A 19,230-nucleotide genomic window follows, 5' to 3' on the forward strand; every position below is an offset into this window, starting at 1 on the left:
GTCATAATCCTGGAAAGGATCCCTTTGAGGACTCACAGAATGAGTTGTTGTTTCCTATAGCCCATGGGACCCCCAGGCTGGTCTGGACTTAGCAAACTCAGCAAAAGGGAACCATGCTTCCTGTATGAATATGTCACTTTCCAACTGTCCAGAAGCTTCCAGAAGAGGTCTCCTTGGTAGGTTCAGTGATGCAATGCAACTTCCTGAGAGTTCCTAGGGCCAGGGTCCTCCCCAATGGTACTAGAAAACCATCTGATTCCCCGAGGCTTACCTTGGTCAGCTCCTGAGCGTTGGCCAGATTATCCACAGCAATGGCCAAGAATACGTTCAGTAGTGTGTCTGGGGTTATGGGTTAAGGATAAGTGAGAAAAGCAAAAGCCTTGGCAAGTCTGTGAGGCCACCTCTCGGTCTATCCCTCCTGGACACTGGCAGGAAAAGATGCTAGGGTCTGTGGGGTTGGGGGTGGGGGAATGCTGTGCCATGCTGTTGGAAGGAGAAAGAGGACATGTCTTTCCTCCTTCTGTATATCTTCTGTTCACAAAGGACCAAGAATGTCTGAAGCAAACCACCTAGGAGGCCCCGTGGGGCGAGGAGGCCTCCAGATGACGCTGTCTGACTCACTGCAATAAATGGCAAGAGAATCACAGAACAAGACGTGCAGACAGCTGAGGGCAGGAGCTCATTTCTCCTTCCTGGGAGGCTTGAACTGAACCCCGCCTGGACCAATGGGCATTATTCTGTCCCTACAGGTGAAAGGAAATGAGATCCCACATCCCTGTCACCGAGCAACTCTCAATAATGGTACCCTAAAACTTGCTTCTCTCATTCTTCTTGTTCAGGTCCTAGGAGGCTTCCACGATTCATTTAACAAAATGTTACAGCACAGACACGATTCGTTATGAAATCCACTTCTATTCCACGCTCTAGCCCCTGAATCCCCAATTTTCTGTCTTCAAGACCCAAGTGTTGCAGAACATAAAATTGATTCTAGCATAAAAGGCCAACTCTGGCTATCCTCAGAATAACAGGAAAAATTAAGGTGCCACTGTGACAACCTGGCCTTCCATCTTTGTGACTCATTTTGTAGCTTTCTTTTTAAGAGTTTCTCATGTTTATAGTCTTCTCTGATCTCTAGAAGTTTTCAGGGCAAAAACTTAAAGTATTTCTTTTTCATAAGACTGTAGAAAATGCAAAACTACAGCCATGGCTCTCCCTTTTGGCAATACTAATCCCAGTTCAAGGCAAGTTCCATTCCCCCAGGTTATCTAATCATCACATGGTAGTTTGCAGTTTTTAAGGTACAGTCAAATAATTATCTTATTAGATATTCACTATGAACAGAGGCGATATTGTTATTTTCCCTTGAGATGTGAAAAACAAAAACTCTAAATGACTTTTCCAAGGCCACACACCTGCAAGCAGGATTGCTGGGATTCAAACTTAAATCTTCCTGGTCTCAATCTTTTAACCAGATATAAGCTTTGGAGCTAGAGGATTTTGTTTCTAATCTTACTTCACAATTTAGCTGTTGCTTGACCCCATCAGGTCATTTCTCTCCTCCTTATAAAGTGAGGATTAGATGAAATGTGCCCGTATGGCACAGAGTGTAAGGCCTCACATACAGATAGTATAAATTCAATAAATATTAGTTATGCTGAATAGCAAGCACATCCCTGAAAACTTACAGAGTTCAGAGGAAGACTATAAACTAAAGAAATGTATAAAAAGAAAGCTGTCCAGGGAGTCACACAAAAATAACAGTTATGTTATTTTATAATGTTATGTTATTAATGCTCAGTATTAGCATTAATTAGCATGAGTAATATTAATCATAATACTAATATTTTTTTAAATTTTACTATGTGGCAGACTTTTTATATTATCATTTAATTAATTCATCAGTATTAAATCCATCCATTATTTCAGCCTACAATGATCTTTGTCCTTTTGTATTGTGTTCATTCAGAGCCTCTCCGACCATTCACCATGATGGACATGTTTGTGACTATTTGAGTAGACTGTAGCTTTAGATAATTCTGTCTCGGGTTTGTATTCTTTACAGAACTAGCACACGAGTTCTCAAAGACCAGAATCCATATTTCCTCTAGTACACCAAGCAACGTTTGTGACCTTTCTCCTTGCCCACCCAAGCTCTACCATGTCTCCCACCACACCCTCCTCAGGTGCCGGTCCAGGAAGGTGTCAGTACAGAGAAGAGCATCTCAAAAGGATACAGTTTCCAAACAAGGTGAGCACAATGAAGTAGATGGCCGACCACATGCCTGAGCTGACCCCACCCTGGGAGCGGATCCCATTGTACATCACCTCATTCCAGTCCTCCCCTGTCAGGATCTACACAGAGCAAAGGACAGGCACATCGGGACTTTGGGCCAGTGCAAAGGGCAAATCCTAAGACTGGATCTTTTCCATCTACCTCCTTGCTTGGTCTGCCTACTGGGGGTGAGGTCAATCCTATGAATGATCCTAATCATTCTTTTGTTTTACAAGAGAATTTTGGACATTGAAAACGAAAGGAAATCAAAACGAATGGTTCTATTCCTCAGACTAAAGAGTGATTCCCAACTCCAGCTCAGGCAGGCCCCGTGGGACTCACACAGATCAGGTGGACTGATCAATACCTGACTGTTTCTAGAGCTGACAATACTTAGTTCCAGAGATAGTAGCATTACTGAAGAGAGCCTCATGGGCTCCAGTTTAGCCTCAGATTTTTAAGTAGTGTTTTTTTTTTATCTGCAAGAATCTAACAATCAATGTTGATAGCATGCTTTTTTTGTTTTTTTTTTTTTTGAAGGGGACATGGGAAAAAAACCTCTTTAAATGATCACGTGGATTAGAAGATGCTCCAGATTTCAGGCAACCACAAATGTGATTTGATTGCATGTGTCCAACTCTGTGTCATGCAAACTCAGATGTAGGGAGAGGACACTGAGGTGAGCATAATAGAATTCTTTTGTTATGGGTTAAAAACCAAGCCACAGAAATCCAAGGGATTGTGGTATTGTTTAAAAAGAAGAGCACCCTCTTCCCTGGGAGGGGCGTGGAGAGGAAAAATGGAGTCTCCCAACCCTCGAAGACCTTGTCGTCCCTCATGTGGGGATTAAGTGACACAGCATTTCTGGATTATCAACCTCATACCTGGAACACAGTCATGATGGCTGCAGGAAAGGTATCAAAATTTGCAGAAGGAGTACCATCATTAAAGTTAAACCTGAAAAGGAGATTTGGAGAGGAAAATGCAATGGGAATCTCGTGTACCACATTCTCCCAAGATCATAGCTTCACCACTTTTCTCCTTTCTCCACATCTCCCCTTTCCCCTACTGTACCCCATCCCATGTGCCTTATGAAGATGGTAGCAGTGACTTGTACTGATGAACTATGCACTTTGAAAGGTGTGGTTAATAAGACAGGGTTTGGGCTGATTGTCAATTACAAGACTCCCTGTTGTACACTTCAGGGACAGCTCCAAAAGCGTAGGTCCCCAGAACAAGCACCCCTACAGTGTGAAGGGCTAAAAGCAGAGACATTTGTCCCATATGTGCACTGTGCTGTATTCAGTCCGTGAACCAGAGCAAATGAGACGGTAGCGGGTTGATGGAATCAATGACCCTGGACTTCAGATGAAAGGCACTTGGCACTTACCTGCCTCCAAACAGTTGCATTCCTAGCAGCGCAAAGACAACGATGAAGAGGAAGAGGAGGAAGAGCAAGCTGATGATAGACTTCATGGAGCTCATCAAGGAGACCACCAGATTGCGGAGGGAAGCCCAGTACCTAGAAAACCCAGAAAGGGTCACAGCTGTGGACACTGGATACCGAGCCATCCCCAAGTCCAGGTCAGCATCTGACTGAGGGTCTGTAAAATAGGCTGTACTTGGAGAGTTCCAGGAAGAGAAGATGGCAGCAGTGCATCGCCCCCTGGGGGAATGAGGCAGCAGAGCTGGCACCATAGATATCTGTCTAGTCTATCTTTGGAGAAGGAGGAGGAACTGGAAAAATGGAGTAGGGGGAACAGGGAAGGGAAATCTGTGGTCTGGAAAAAAAAGAAGGCTGGAAAGAAACTTAATAAGGCAGGAAAAGGCCCTACTCGCAAGGGTGCTTGAGTCCAAATTCTCATTACTTACTTGGTTATTTTAAATATTCTTAGAAGCCGGAGCGCTCGCAAGACACTGATTCCGAAAGATGTACCAGGTCTGAAGATAGCCCAGACCACTTCAAAGATGCTGCCCACTGTGACCTAAGAGGCAAAGCCAGCAGTGAGGGAGCAGGGAGAAGAGAAGCATTCTGGTATTGAGCACACAATCAACAGCTCCCTCTGGGCTATGGGGAATTTAAGACTCTGCTCCCCACCTGGCCTACCTCCAATCGGGCTACTAATTTGTGAAAGTACCAGAGAAAAATATGACTCTGCCACTCACCTCTCCATGCCCTAAGTTGCCCAGGTTGGCCTCCAATTTGAGATTCTCCATCTCCCGAGTAGCTGGGATTACCAGTATGGCCCAATGTGTCCATCTTGGGAACCAGTTTGAATTAGTACAGATTATGTGGTGATTTAGAAATCTCAGAGGGTCCATGTTCTCTCATCATTCTAGAGTTTAGTGTTAACAAGAATGTTCTGGTCCCATTATGTTAAATATCTTTTAGTCACTGAGGACCCACACACTCCAATGTGACAATGATTGTTGACATAGGGTTGGATTGTTATAGGAAGAAGCAATTACAAATTAACACTTCAATTTATTGTTTTAGTTCCATATTGATTGTCTACAATATTAGTCATTGTGCTGAGAAAAATAATCAATTAATCCTTACAGCAATGCTGAAAAGTACGTACACGAGAAAACCAAGGTTAAAATGGTCTCTCGCTAACTGTTATGCCTGCGAATTGCCTGTACTCAGAACCATATGTTCCAAGTGAAAATGTAGATTGAGAAGAGCTTGAAATCCTTAGCACCTAACTGAAGCTTTGGCAGAAAAAGAAGTGGGTTTGGCAGAAAGAGGAGGGGTTCAGGAACCCAAAGTTCTGTGACCTCATTCTTCTGCTCACAGGGTGTGCAGACCTGTGGAACTCCGTGTAAAAAGGGAGAGTGCCAACTCCCCTCACCCAGGAGGGCACACAGGACTCCCCTGATCCCTGCAGGAGCAAAATACAGTGTGAACGTTTTAGAGATTGCTGGTGGGACGCACACCTAGAAGTTAGGTAGAAAGTAAACAGCTGATTAAAATGTTCTATGGGGGGACTTGCGAATAAAAGCACGTGTGTGTGTGTTTACATGAGGGTCTATCTGGATAATTATGCTAATTTTAACAAAAATAGAACAAAAAAACCCAAATATATAACCTTTGCTTTCTCACAGAACTACCTCTAGAATTATGTCCTTTGTCCTTCTCTCCCAGACTTCCCCAAGATAATAAGTGGTTCAAGATTCTGGCTATGGGTAGCTTTGTAAAATTTCATTGAGCTATATGCTTAGTATTATGTGTTACACATCAACACAAACACGAAAAACCAAAGAGCTTTAAAAACCCAAACAAACCCTGGCACGGCCAGGATCTGTTCACTTCTAAACTCTCTCTAGCTCCTCTTATCCATTCTCCTTTTGCAAATTCTGACTTCAATGGGTCATGCTGAGCAGTGGAGCAAGCTGCTTATCTAAAACCACAGCATGGCAACACAAAGCAGAAAGACAGGCAGGCTTCCGAGGACTTACCCCAAAATCAAAGCAGTTGAATGAAGAGTGGAAATAAAGGCGAGGCCCCATGCCGTACATTTTCAGGGACATCTCCAAGAGAAACAGTCCCAGAAACAAAAATTCTGCATAGTCTGAAAGTGTTAAAAGGAGAAGCATTTGGTCACAGATGGTGTGGGGTCCTGCACACTCCAGCTAACACCACCACGCCTGCCAGAGGAGCCAATGACAACACACTCTAGGGACTTTCATTGGCTGTGTTAGGATAACTGGACACTCTCTGAGCCTGGATGGGTTCCAGGCTTTGTTCTTTTTCAAGAAGTAGGTTTCTCATTGGTCTTTGAGTGGAGGATGATCCTCAGAAGAGAAGTAAAGAACTCTATCATGGCTTAGATGGAAGAATTGGACTTGCCCTCCCACCACCCACCTGTAAGTAACTCCTGGACTCAGTTGTACCCAGTGGCAGTCTTACCCAGAGCTGACCTTTTGGTCCATGTGAAGTATCTATTGCCCCAAGAACTTTCTCCCTGGGACTTTCGTCATAGGAAGTCCTTTCACATTGAGTCTCCTCAAGAGATTCCACAAAGGTCTCCTAGTAAATACCCCGGGTTAACCCATCCTGTAAACTAATCAGCAAGGATTTGTTTACCTAATTCCATGAGAACTGAATTCTGGGAGCAGCTGTATGACAGCCCAGCCCCTCGCAGATGACTCTGGTCTCCCTCACGGTATAAAGGCACAGAATCCTGGGCCGACGGGAGGCTGTCAGGCTGCCCATGCTTTGCTCTCTGACACTCATTCCTGTCCCAATCATCTGCCCTCAGGAGGGGCCAAGCAGTCACCCTTCACTTACAGAGGAGGTGAGTGAGCCACTGCGGCTGGTTGTGATGGACGATGGCCACACAGGCAGTGTTGAGTGCCACCAGGCTCAGGACAATCCAGTAAAACACCTGGGATTTAACCATGTGACGAATAGAGATGCGCAGAAGCCTTTCCTTGTGCCGGAAATAGGAGGCCCCATCTACTTTTGTGCTCTTGATACTGGCTCGAGCGAGAGGCGTACCTAAGCGGGGGAAACGAGGAGGAAGAATGAGGCTGCGAAACATCCTAGGATCACCCTCCACAGCCAGGAGGCAGCCAAAGGGCAAGGTGGGCAGCTTGAGTCCCAGGGCAAGGTGACCGCCACATTGCAGGCCTGGGAAATCCCTATGTTACAGGCTAAGTAATTTCCACGGGCACAAACCCTGTTTTTCCTCTCCGGGACTCAGGCCTAGAAAAATCAAAAGACTCCCAGGCAGGACAGCAGGCAAACACCCAGTGTCTTGAATCCTAATGGGATCATGTCTGTCTGTAAAAGATTGGGCTTCTCTCTGCTCTTTCCTTTTAAATACGCTTCAGACACCGGAATCCTTCTGCTGCATTTGTGATATTGCTGCTACGTGTGACAGAAAGCTGTGTAAGTCTCTTCTGCTTTTAAGGATGGAGTGAGATCCTGCCCTTTTCTGGGAGGAAAAACCTGCCATTGGCCAGAATCTGTAAGAGAACCTGGGGTTGAACTTCAGAAATACCAAAGGGTTGTTAAGAGGAATTAGTTCAAATTTCACATGATGGAAGGAAGTAAGTGCTACTATGGTTAAGGAAATGACCAAGTTCTCACGTCTGGGTCACTAGAAGCAATAGGTAGATCCTAAACATCCTGAACACGGGATGAGTATCCCTTATCTAAAATGCTTGGGACCAGAAGCATCTCAGGGTTCAGATTTTCTCAGTCAGTGGAATATTTCCTACACATCATGCGATATCTTGGGGATGGGACCCACATCTAAATACAGGATTCATTTATGTTTCGTATACGCCTTACCTATGTAGCCTGGAGATAATTTTATACAATATTCTTAACAATTTTTACAAGAAACAAAATTCCATGGTGTAGAATTTTCCATTTGTGGCACCATATCATTGCTCAAGAAGGTTCACATTTCTGAATTTTAGATCAGGGATGCTCAGCCTGTATCCCAAAGCGGGTTCTCAGGAGCACACCCAGGAAAGAGAGGATACCTTGGCAAATGAGACACAAGGGCCACACTTGGAGAACCCTAAACCCCGCATTTCACATAAACAGCATTCCCTGCTCCTTTTCCTTTTCTTTTTCCTCCAATTAAATCACTGCCATCTAGATCCGATTCCCACGCTTTCCCTTAATTACATCCCTAAGTTCTGGATCCTGTGGGTTCTTTTCCTCCTTGTGGTTCTTCTCAAAAGACAGGATCTTCATTTTCATGGGAGATCCAGAGAAGTAAAAGAAGATCTGACTGGATCACTCACCCACAGAAGAGATATCAACGCAGTGCTCATCGCTGGAGTCTCGGGTCATGGCCTCCGTCCGGCTCCTTTTGATGGTTGCCCTTCGAAGCACTACGCCAGGGAAGGGGAAGGCCAGTGAGAGGCCACAAGTACACCCAGATCATCCTGGACAAAACTTTGAGGGCTGTAGGCGAGAGGCCTTATGCAAGGACCCTGTGACACAGGCGTCTGCCTTTAGTATTGGAGCCAGGGTGACAGAAATCGAGACTGTCTACAGAACCATGAGGGCTATGCTGCTCGCGCCTGCTGAAACTCCAGAGCTCTGGAATCCTCGCTAGAGCTAGTGTAGATGCCCTAGGTGAACAGACACTCCGTATCTACGTGTTCTGGCTCTTCATAAATAACGCCACTTCCCAGTAATGAAAGTGGTCCCAAGATGATCCCCACAAATCTTAAAACAAGATTCCTTTCTGTACCACTGGTTGGATGATGGTCTTTGCACTGCACAATACCAATCACATGCCCTGGAACAAAGCCACTCTTGGGTTTCATTTTCATCACTTTAAAAGGCATTTAAATCTGTGACTCAATTCCCTTCATTTTAAAGCATGAGGGGTTTTATTACAGAGAGACTGGCGCCTCAAATCCCAGCGCGCCCCTCTTTTCTTTCTTTCTCTTCTTTTGATCAAGAGAGATTGCCACCTCAGAAGAGGGGCAAATGCAAACGGAGCAGGGTGTTGGAACACTTCCTTACCTTCCAGGGCTGATGTCCCAGCATTTTTATTTTCTTCAGCGAGCATGACTTCCTCTAGATGGAAAAAAAGAAATGGTTTAGTAAATTATCTGTTAATGCCAAATTATGGTGCAAAATGGAGATGCCTTGGGGACAGCGCTGGCTCAAGGCAACAGGGTTCAGAGTCTGTCACATGTGCCAGCACAGAAGAGCCTGAGTGCCACCCAGGAGCACAGGGTGCACAGCAGAACAGGAAGGGGTCTCAGTGAGGGGCTGCCTGGGGTTTGAAAAATTCAGCCCTGTTCCTGATACCCTCTCAGGGGCACACCGTGAGCGGTGAGAAGAGGTGGTCTTTTTAACTACATCCTCGAAGTTGATAGGTCTAAAAAAGGTTCCTTTTTTTTTTTTTCCTTCTATACTTGTTTCTTTCTCTTCAAATCTCTTAAACACTTTTCTAGTAATGGGATCATCCTTATTTCTCTTATCGATCGATGTCCCTTAGGCTGTGACACCTACCTACTCACCCAGGAGGTGAGACCACGTTCTAGCTCTGCCCTGTCTCTTAGGACGGGATGAAGAAAGAGGCCTAAAGGTCCCAAAGAGGGGAGCGAGACTTGTGGGCTGCTTCCTCGTGGCCCATCATCTCTGTCTTGCCTTGGATGCGCAGAGCTTGAGCCAAAGATTGGGCCCATTGTGAATTTATCCTGGGATATAATAACAAATAAATATTTGGTTTTCATCTTCAGCTCCTGGCACAAAGCGCTCTCTTCTATGCTAATGAGACTCATGGCAGGCAAAGGGAACCTGGATAGCTGGTGGACAGAAAAACCAACCATATGATTAGAGAATTGGAACTTTAGTGTCTTCCCATCTCCACATCTGGGGAGGGAAAGGCACTGGAGATCAAGTTCAATCAATAGTGCCCAGTGATGTAAGCATTAAATACACTAAGCATGCCCATGTAATGAGATCTCCATAAAACCCCCAGATCAATGGTTTAGGAAGTTTCTGGGTTGGGTGAAAACATCCATTTGCAGGGAGGGTGGTGAGCACCCTCCTCAAAACACAGCTTGCCTCACAGATCGCAATTCCCGAGTTGAGCCCTTTATAAGTCATTTTAGCAAGTTGTTGAACTTGTCAGGAGTGGAGGCAGGGATCATGGGACTTTCAAATATACAGTCAGGGAGAAATGTAGGTCACCTGTGTCCCCTCTTTCCAGCATATGGAGTGGAGACAGTCTAGAGGGACTGTCTAACCTGTGGGGTCCATGCTAGCTTTGGGCAATGTTGAAGATCAAAGTTCAACCAAACTCTTGAGATACCCATTTGGTGTTGGAAAAATGAAGAATCAGTTGGTATTGTTTGCTGGTGAGCAGTCCTGTATTCCAGAGACAGGACATTAACTGAGGAATACTATTTTCCTCAGATGGCAATAAACCTCACTAGCGTCCCTACAGGAAGTACCGATAAAATAGCCCTTCTGCCCCAAATCTGGTGGACTCCCGAGAGCCCTCCTGGCAGTGAGATGCACGAGTTTTGATCTCACCCCTCCTCAACACCTAGGACAGAGAGCTGGAAGCCTTGCCAATCATACCCTAAATCCCAGCTGCTGGGAATTCTAAGCAGACCCTATTAAATAATAGTTTAATTTAAGTACTTGTAACAAGTAACTTGTAAAAGGGCAAATAGGAGAGGGTACAGCCATTACCATAACTCCACCTGAATATAAAACAGAATATATAATGTATTTCCCAGGGAAGCGAACATTTTGAGACTTGGACCTTACTATGCAGGATGGCCATTATGCAAGTCATAAATGTTTAGCTTTCTTTTTTAAGTGCAGCCTCTGGCGAAACACTAAGCTTACAGGCTAAGTGTTATGGTGGGGTGCACCTCCATGCACACATATTTAGCCTTTTAATGCCATTTATAGCACATGTTATTTGGAGGGCATCGCTTTAAAATTAGGTCCTTGTTAAAACACCTCATAGCCACATTAATTACCTTAGCCAGAGAGTCAGTTTTGCTCTGCAGCAGTATCTTGCTTTAAGATGGGAAGATCTGAGAACCTCCAGGCAGAGGGGAGGTGTGGGGAGCGCTGAGGATCTCTGGGAAGCGCTTGAGGGCTCTGGATGTGCTGAAACCACCCCTCCCCCACCAATGCCTCTTGCCAAGTTCTCTTTCGAACTGGAGTTGTCTTTCCAGGGAAATGTAACCCATATGTCTCTGATTCACTCACGCTCCATTTGTAAAGGGAAGGGCCAGGAAGCACAACTTGACGTCACAGTGAGTGCCGTCTTTTTTCTTAGAAGGAGGAGAGTGCTGGGTTTGCTAACTGGAAGAAAGGGAAGCCCTGGAATTTTGCAAGTATCTGAGATGGCGCGCCCTGCCACCTGACCCTGCGTGGGATCACCGTCAGGGCTGGGAAGGTTCTTTTCTGGGTCTGCTGCCAGCTCACTCAGCAGTCTGTCAGATGGCTCCTCCACCAAGGACGCCAAGGACAGTGGGGAATGTCAAGCTGCCTGCCTGGCCTCGTGGCAAATCTGCAAGCCCTCCCGTGGGTGAGGCTGAGTTACCATTCTGGCAAGAGGTAGGCGAGGTTCATATTCACCTCACCCCCAAACAGCCTTGGTGGGGACAGGGCGAAACGGAAGTATAGTCCACATGCACAGCTCATGCTTCTAGAAACAAGGAAATGTGCATGTCCTGAACCAGAGTGTTTACCTGAATTTCAATCATACATGCACTCTCTCAGCCCTTATAATCAAAAGTTGACTCCAGAACCATCAAGAGAGCTTTTGCGCATTAGTGTGTGACAGTGGCATCCCACAGCTCCCATGGAAGACTAAAGTGAAGGCAACCCAGCATCACAATTTCCCCACATAACCTCATCTATGGTATGATTTCTACCAGGAATAAAGAAAGAAGCTGACTGTCATCATGTGTATATTTTTTTATTTAAAAATATCATTTTTTCTGAAAGAAAATGAAGATCTATAACTGATAGAATCCAACCTTCAAAGTAATAATGAAAGCAAATGCATTCTTTTCATGGACAGATAGAGGATGATCGATGAGTGGAGCCACAGTCAGACTGGAATCTGGTGGCTCTGGGTATTGATGAAATCATGACAGGTTTGGGCCGATCCTCAGAGCTGGGACTTGGCCGTTCCTAGAGCTGGGCCATGGGATGAGAAGTGGTCACAGCTCAGGCCTTAGGAAAACACCTCTTTCTACTCTCCCCTTACCTGGATGGCTGCAACGTGCTCATTAAAATCTTAAGTCAGCATGGCAGTGCTGCGCTAAGTCCAAAGCTCTTACCATGGCTCCTAAGGTCCTATGTGACTGCTGCCCACCCCTGACTGTCCCCACTGCGCTTCCTAACACCCTCCCCTTGTTCACTTGTGCCACTCCAGGTACGCTGCTGGCTCTGTCCCACAATAGGGAGTTGTCCCTGATATACTCCTCTGGATCTTCCTGGGGCCCACTTCTTCATCTTCTTTAAGTTTTGACACAAATGGGTCTAACCCCTCTATAGGATCACAGCACATCCTAGGCCTCTAGCCCTACCTTCTCCCACTGCTCCTACAAAAGGAGGGCTCAGGCCCTGACCCACCAACTCTATTTGTCCCTGACTCTTTTTTCTTTATGCAGTTGACTTGGAAACCAGGAACAATAGGTCTGATAGATAAGCATCTTTATAACAAGGAACTGAACCTACCCCAAGCAATGGTGAGTGCATAGAACAGAGAACCCCATGAGGAGATTGCTCCCCTGAGAGGAAGCAATCACCCCATAATGGAACCATGGCTGACCTTCTAAGCAAGAGCAATCATCAACCATGGTAACCGAAGAGCCCCCTCAGGCAATGATGGCTTTCCTGGAGTTCACAGGAAATCCACCAGACCATGGCCTGACCAAGGTGACCTCTTCCACCAGCTACACAAAATCCCGTCATGCAAGCCCCCAACCCTTGCCTTGTTCTCATTTTCTATAAAAACTCAAAGTTCCCATTAGACCCTTGAAGATAGATCTTAGATGATTGAACTTCTATTATCTGTTCTCAATGTGGCCACACTGATTAAAGCTCTTTCAACCCACTTCAGAACCACTCATCTCTTTGATTGACATATTAGGATGGTGGCCAAGCCTGAACCCAATTTGTTGGGACTCTTGGAACCAAGGCCTTTGCCTTAAAACTCTGGTAACAGTATCCTCTTCTCAAGTTTATCTTTTTTTTTTTTATTACTTTCTTTCCCCAACTAGAGGAGAATGAACTGCACCAGATATGAATTTTGGGGTCCATTTGGCTCATCATTGCCAAGTTCCTGAGAAAGCCTGGCACAAAGTAGGTGCTCAATATATGTTTGCTAAAGGTATTGATTGTTAGTAACAAGAAGAAGAGTATAAAAAAATCACCAACCCAAATGCAGCTCTAGGACTGAGTTATATTAGGTTTTACTCAGTTCACCTTGTTAACTGCCTACCTCATGAACAATATTTAGTACAAGGACAGGGACAATCAGACCCCAGAGGAAGAAAATGGTACCAGCAGGGAACCCAAATTGCTCACCAGGCACCCAGAGCATCTCTCTGCTCTAGCTAGGCTGTCCCTTGAATGAAGCTATTGGAAGCATCAGGAGGGGCAGGTGCCAATGGCTGTGCCACCCGCCCCAGCCCCTCCAGCCCTCACCTGCTTTGTCTATCCAGGCCCGGTAGCCATTCAGCTCCCGCTCTATCTGCTGCTGACGCCGCAGTTTCATGAACGCTCTTCGGTTCTCCACTCTCTCCCTCTCTTTGGCAAATTCCCTGTGGACAAAAAGGGCCAAATTCACTGGGTTTGGACACCACCATGGTAAACAGAAAGGGTGATCAAGTATTTCTGTACACCTCACATCCGCATCCCCTCATCCCAAGCTGCAATGTGATCTTCTTCAAGGTTTAAACAGGAGTCAGCCTCATTCAGCCTCACACAGGAGACCTGCCCAGATTGGTGGCATGCCAATCAGGACCACACCCCCTGCTTGTTCTATTTTTAATTTTTTTTTTTTTAGTTGTCCCAAGGACCTTTATTTCTTTATATGTGGTGCTAAGGATCGAACCCAGTACCTCACACATGCTAGGCGAACGCTCTACCACTGAGCCACAACCCCAGCCCTACTCACTTTATTTTGAAAGGGTCTTTCTTAGTCATGTGACAAACTAGGTTTAAAAATACAACATTCCATCTCTTCAGGTAGAATGGAAGCCCTTCACCCTCTCAAGGACAAAGCTGTCCTTGGTGTTTTTGATAACAACACTGACTGATGTATATGACGATGATCCAGTCCGGTAGGAAGTTTCTCCTACCCATTAACTCCTTTTACCCTCACAAGCATCCTCTGAAGCAGGCACTATTAAAATTACCATTTAACAGATGTAGAAGTCAAGACTTAGGTGAAACAGCCTGTTGGAATTTGAACCTTAACCATAATGCTGTGCTACTTTGGGTGTCCAGTAAGTTGTGGTGCTCAATAAGGGATGCCACTGAAGACCAATGACACTGTTGAGGGCTGAAGGATTAAAGAGGAATGGTGTCACTTAAATAAGAAAGGGACAGGGTGGGTACCCAGCAGAAAGACAGTGGGGAGGTTCAGCGGGGCAGAGGGAGCCGAGACGGAGGAAAGCCATGGTGAAGATCAGGAAGAAGACCGAGTCTGCTAACAGGCAGAGGGAACAGAGCCACCCCTGAGAATGAAAGGACCAAAGCCCAGGGAGAACAAGAATTCTCTGGGAAGAGGATCGAATTCAGTGGGTGAGGAAATGGGATGAACAAACAGTCCTTCATGTTTGGATTCCTACAGAAACCTCCCCAGCAAACCCCCCTACAAGCTGGACTGCCTGCTTGCCTCTGTAGGGCTTTCCACCATGGCCAGGTGTTCCACTGCCCTGGAAGTTGTCCCACTTATTCAAGGGATCCCCAGAAATAAAGAGGCACAACCTGAAGATGAGGGAGTCCAGCTGCACAAATTGCTGCACAAATGTTACTCACCATGGCTATGTCTTGAGGTTTGGAAGTGATATGATCCAAAGATCTTTTAAAAAGATGACTAATAGCTGTGAGATGTGTGAAGTGGAAAGGGAGACAGGTGGTCGAGGGACCACGTAGGTGCTGTGGCAATAGTCCAGGCAGGGAAGGATGAGGTCCTGAATTAGTGTAGGGTGGATTCAAGTGCCCTTTTGAAGCTAGAACCTATAGAACAGTGGCACTAACTGGACAGGAGGATTGGAAAGACACTGTGGGTCCTACAAGATCCTCTGTCCTCTCCAAGGAAGAAGAAATGAACCAGAGGCTGAGGTGAGCACCCCAGACACAATGCTGGGGAAGAGGAGAGGTCAGCCTATCAGATACTGAGGGACTTGTAGATGTTTGGGTCTCACCTGGCCCTCCTGCCAAGGTAGGGCTGGCTTCCTCGAGAAAGGGATGTGTTTATAATGGTTGAGTCAAGCTGCGGGTGTGGGGACAGGACACATTCTTCTGTGTCTGGCTGCAGATTCAGGGGTTTCTACATAAGGTGCCAATGTGGGGAGGGAAGGAGAGTGTCAAAATGAAGAGTAACCGGGGCCAGGAATGTCAGGGTAACAGTGAAGCCCTGGGATGCCTCTTCTCCCCTTATCTGGATTTCAGGTATTTGTAACAGGGGTTGGGGAGGTTCACAGTGTCACCATCCACCAAAGTTCTGACATTTGCCTTACTGCTTCTTTCCAATCCTCCTGTCCAGTTAAGTGCCACTGTTCTATAGGTTCTAGTTTCAAAAGGGCACTTGAATCCACCCTACCCTAATTCAGGACCTCATCCTCCCCTGCCTGGACTATTGCCACAGCACCTACGTGGACCCTCAACCACCTGTCTCCCATTTCTTCACTTCACACATCTCACAGCTATTAGAGTCATCTTTTAAAAATATCTTTGGATCATATCACTTCCAAACCTCAAGAAATAGCCATGGTGAGTAACATTTGTGCAGCAATTTCTAACTTTTCCACACCCCTTCATGTGTGTTGCTCATTTAATCTTTACAGCTATTCTGAAAAGAAGGTAGAAAAGGTATTTTTACCCTCAACTTTAAAATTAAGCAATTTGATCAAGCTTAGATAAGAAATGGAGCTAGGATTAGAACCCAGAACTGTCTGCTCCAAGAGTCCAAGTTCTTTATATCCCACACATCTGCAGAGCCTGCAGCATTTCCATATAATATATAATATAGCATATTTCTATGTGCTACTTTATCTTTTCATATGCATGTGTCTTGGTTTTTTCAACTAAGTTCTTGGGAAATCCAGAAAGGCTTGACAAGAAGGAGCTAATACTTTAAGACATTGCCAAAGGAGAATCTCAGAAACCTAGGACCAGAGGAACACAATCACCCCTGAGCATGTAGAGTGAGCATTGTGATGAGCATCTTCATTGTCCAGCTCAGAAAGTGAATCTCAAAGGAGTTAAGTGGCCCTTTGGGAGGTAAGTGTCACAGAGCCACAAAGAGGAACCAGGACTCTCAGACCTTCTAAGTTCCACCTTCTTTCTACTCTGTCACCCCTTCCTCTCCAGTCTTCTCCATCCTCTGAACAAAGCACAAACACTCAATATGGCCTTCAAAGTCTTCCACAGTCCGAGCCCAATCTCTCTTCAAATCTGACCCACCATTTCTCTCCTGCCTACAGTCCACCAGGGCCATGCTCTGACCAGAGCACATTTCCCTAACTGAGGCATGGGCTGTCAAGCCATTCTCTGCCTGAAATCCCTTTTACCTGCCTGAGTCTGTCAAAACTCAAGGCCAGGTTGAAATGCTGCCTCTTCTATTTAGCTCCTCCTACCCCTGACCCATCTTTTTTCCCCCATTCCATTTCTCCTCCTCTCTTTAGAGCTCACCTTATAGTCACATCTTCACTATGGCCAGTTGCACATGGGACTCTCTCTTCCCCGATATGGGAATGTTTTTGAGAAAACATCCTATCTCTTACTCAACTTTATTTTCTTGGACTAGAATAGGCCTGCACATTGCATCTATTCAATAATTTTTTTTATTATTATTAAAAGTATCCAGGCTGATGAGGTAAGCACTGACAGCTCTGCTCTGGTTCTTCAGGGGTGCTCTGTCTCTACACTGACCCAGGATGCCAACAAGGTAGCCGTAACTGGATATGGACACCCCATCTTGTTAAGCTCTACAACCATCTCTGCAGGATTGATGAAACATGCAGTGTATCACCTCAATCTGAGCCCCAGAATGCCAATGTTACCCGAGTTCTGCTGGGCTAGGCCAATGAATGCTAGCCTAACCCTCCCTGAGTATTTGGAAGTTTCCTGGCCTCAGCACTCACCAGCTGGGTTCCCTGATCCCCTCCTGCCATTTAGGCCCCTGATCCCTCCAACCTGGCCTCCTAGCTGGGACTCACACATCCAGAGCTCCACAGACACAACTGGGCTTTTGTTAAAAGACTCTGAGAGGAACAAAAAGAATGTGCTCCACTGGGGTCCCCTCCTAGTCAGCCCTGCACCTCTGCAGAGGACGAAGGACTTCATCATGTTTATTAATTGGCTTTATCAATTTTGTTCTTTCACTGGGAGCCTGGAGTAGAAAGTCTAGCACCTGTGTCTTTCTCCTACTCTTGTCAACCCCTCCCTGGTTGTCACACTTGTTTACTCCCCCAGCTGATCTCCTGGACTAGTCTGCAGACTCTGAGGCCAAGCAGAGCCTGCATGACGTCACATCCCACCTGGGACCTATGGAGTTTAACCCCCCACCTGCTATCACAGGTGATTCCATAGCACATAAAGTAGATAAGGAAACCTCATGTTCTTATGAGGCATTTAAAAATTTTTAATTTGTAAGTCATTTTTATAAGTTATTTCATTTATATATTCAAAAACCCTGGAGATTCAGAAAGGTTGCTTGCCTAAGATCATCGGGTGAGGAGGAAGCAGAGCCAGAACTTAAGCTAATGCCAACTCCAGGTCACAGAGTTTCCACAATGCCTCAGCTGGCTTCCCTGCATTCCAGGGGCCAGCTTTAAAATCTACAAGAGTATTTCAGCCCAAGGTTGAGGGAAATGAGAATATAAAAACAGGGTTTTTTGGTTAAAAGGGAAGTTCATTGAGACAGCAGAAAAGGAAAAAATAAACTATTGCTTTGTGTTGGGTTAATTAGACTTAGAATAAAATTTATAGCATTAGTCAAATTATTGATTTATCGCTTGATTTTTGTGCCCATATCATAGTCACCATTTATTCATAGGCATATCGTATTCTGGAGAAAACAAGGCAATCAGGATTCTGCTCCATTATAGCCTAAAATAAGAATATTCTACCTTAGATTTAACATGTCCAGCAGAGTCCCGAGTATATAGATGGCCAGGCCTGGGAAAGGAAAAGGAAGCATCCCTTCTTTATTCTTTGCCAGGATCCTGGAGATTATTCAGATAATGATGCTTTTGCAAAGATAGATAGTGTATGACCTTGACCTTACTTAGTAACCAGTGGATCAGTGCCAAAAATCCCTACTAAATTTGGAATCTCATAGTGGCCTTCTGAATATCTCAATGTATCCGATTCCCTTGTCTCAAGCAATAGGAAGTAGAAGCATGTTCATGTAGCCCAAGGCCTCCTGGCACTAGTCTAGGCCTCAGGGTAAGGGGGCATACAACCAGCTTCTTGTCATTTGCTCTGTCCAGTGCTTCTACACCCATAGAAGTAATAGAGTTCAATGTGGGATGTGTCTAGACCTCAGGATTCCAACATGCAGAACAAAAATGATGTAGCAGAAATACCACCAGACCTATTCTCAGAGCTAGGTATTCAGGTAACCTCTGCTGCTAATACATTGGCCAGCAACTCAGGTTTCTTATCAGTTAGACCTGACATTAGAGAAATATAGAAACCCTCTGCTCCTAACCAGAGATAAGACACATCTACCTCTTTGAATCCTTACTGGATTTCCATGAGGGTGTATAATGACAAAAATCAAATCGTGTCTCATTGTAGACGCTGCTCCTTACCCAACTCTGTTATTCGTAATTACAGGCCATTCTCCCACTCAAGCCTTGGGAGGAAAGCTTGGAGCTCCCCTCAAGAGGTGGCCTGAAAGAAAGGTGGGTGGGTGGGTAAGCCTGGACGGGTCCCTCTTCCTGTCACCACAAACACATACCAAGTTTAGGTTTCTACATTTCAGTTACAGGATCTAAGAAGGCTCATCTCCATGTACTGCATGGTTGAGCAGTTTTCTTCTTTCTTCCCAATTACTGAATTTACATTTGTGACTGTTTTTGTTTTCCAGCAGTTTACATGAGAGCCATAAATTGTAAAAAATCAACTTTCCATACACAGCCAATTCTACAGTTTTTCACAATAAGATGGAGTGGAAGAATTACATAGATAATCTCAGACAAGGTAGAATGCGCCAAACATTTATCATGCATGCCTAGAGAGATGAAGGCAGAGAAGGTAG

The 19,230-nt window shown here is 45.4% G+C and overlaps 1 protein-coding gene across 3 annotated transcripts in view; it reads right to left on the minus strand.

The window, feature by feature from the left end:
* Cacna1e (calcium voltage-gated channel subunit alpha1 E) overlaps positions 1–19,230 on the minus strand; it is a 296,345-nt gene that overhangs the window by 76,183 nt on the left and 200,932 nt on the right. For all 3 annotated transcript variants that reach the window (XM_027934923.2, XM_027934922.2, XM_027934920.2), the window contains exons 8-17: positions 13,440–13,555; positions 8,769–8,822; positions 8,036–8,125; positions 6,564–6,773; positions 5,732–5,844; positions 4,145–4,257; positions 3,663–3,794; positions 3,157–3,229; positions 2,235–2,352; positions 272–339 (exon numbers count right to left, since the gene is read on the minus strand). In XM_027934923.2, the coding sequence (XP_027790724.1) occupies positions 272–339; positions 2,235–2,352; positions 3,157–3,229; positions 3,663–3,794; positions 4,145–4,257; positions 5,732–5,844; positions 6,564–6,773; positions 8,036–8,125; positions 8,769–8,822; positions 13,440–13,555 (1,087 nt within the window). The remainder of the gene's footprint in view (positions 1–271; positions 340–2,234; positions 2,353–3,156; positions 3,230–3,662; positions 3,795–4,144; positions 4,258–5,731; positions 5,845–6,563; positions 6,774–8,035; positions 8,126–8,768; positions 8,823–13,439; positions 13,556–19,230) is intronic.

The sequence above is a fragment of the Marmota flaviventris genome, chromosome 12 (genome assembly GCF_047511675.1).
Source record: "Marmota flaviventris isolate mMarFla1 chromosome 12, mMarFla1.hap1, whole genome shotgun sequence".
Taxonomy (NCBI): domain Eukaryota; kingdom Metazoa; phylum Chordata; class Mammalia; order Rodentia; family Sciuridae; genus Marmota; species Marmota flaviventris.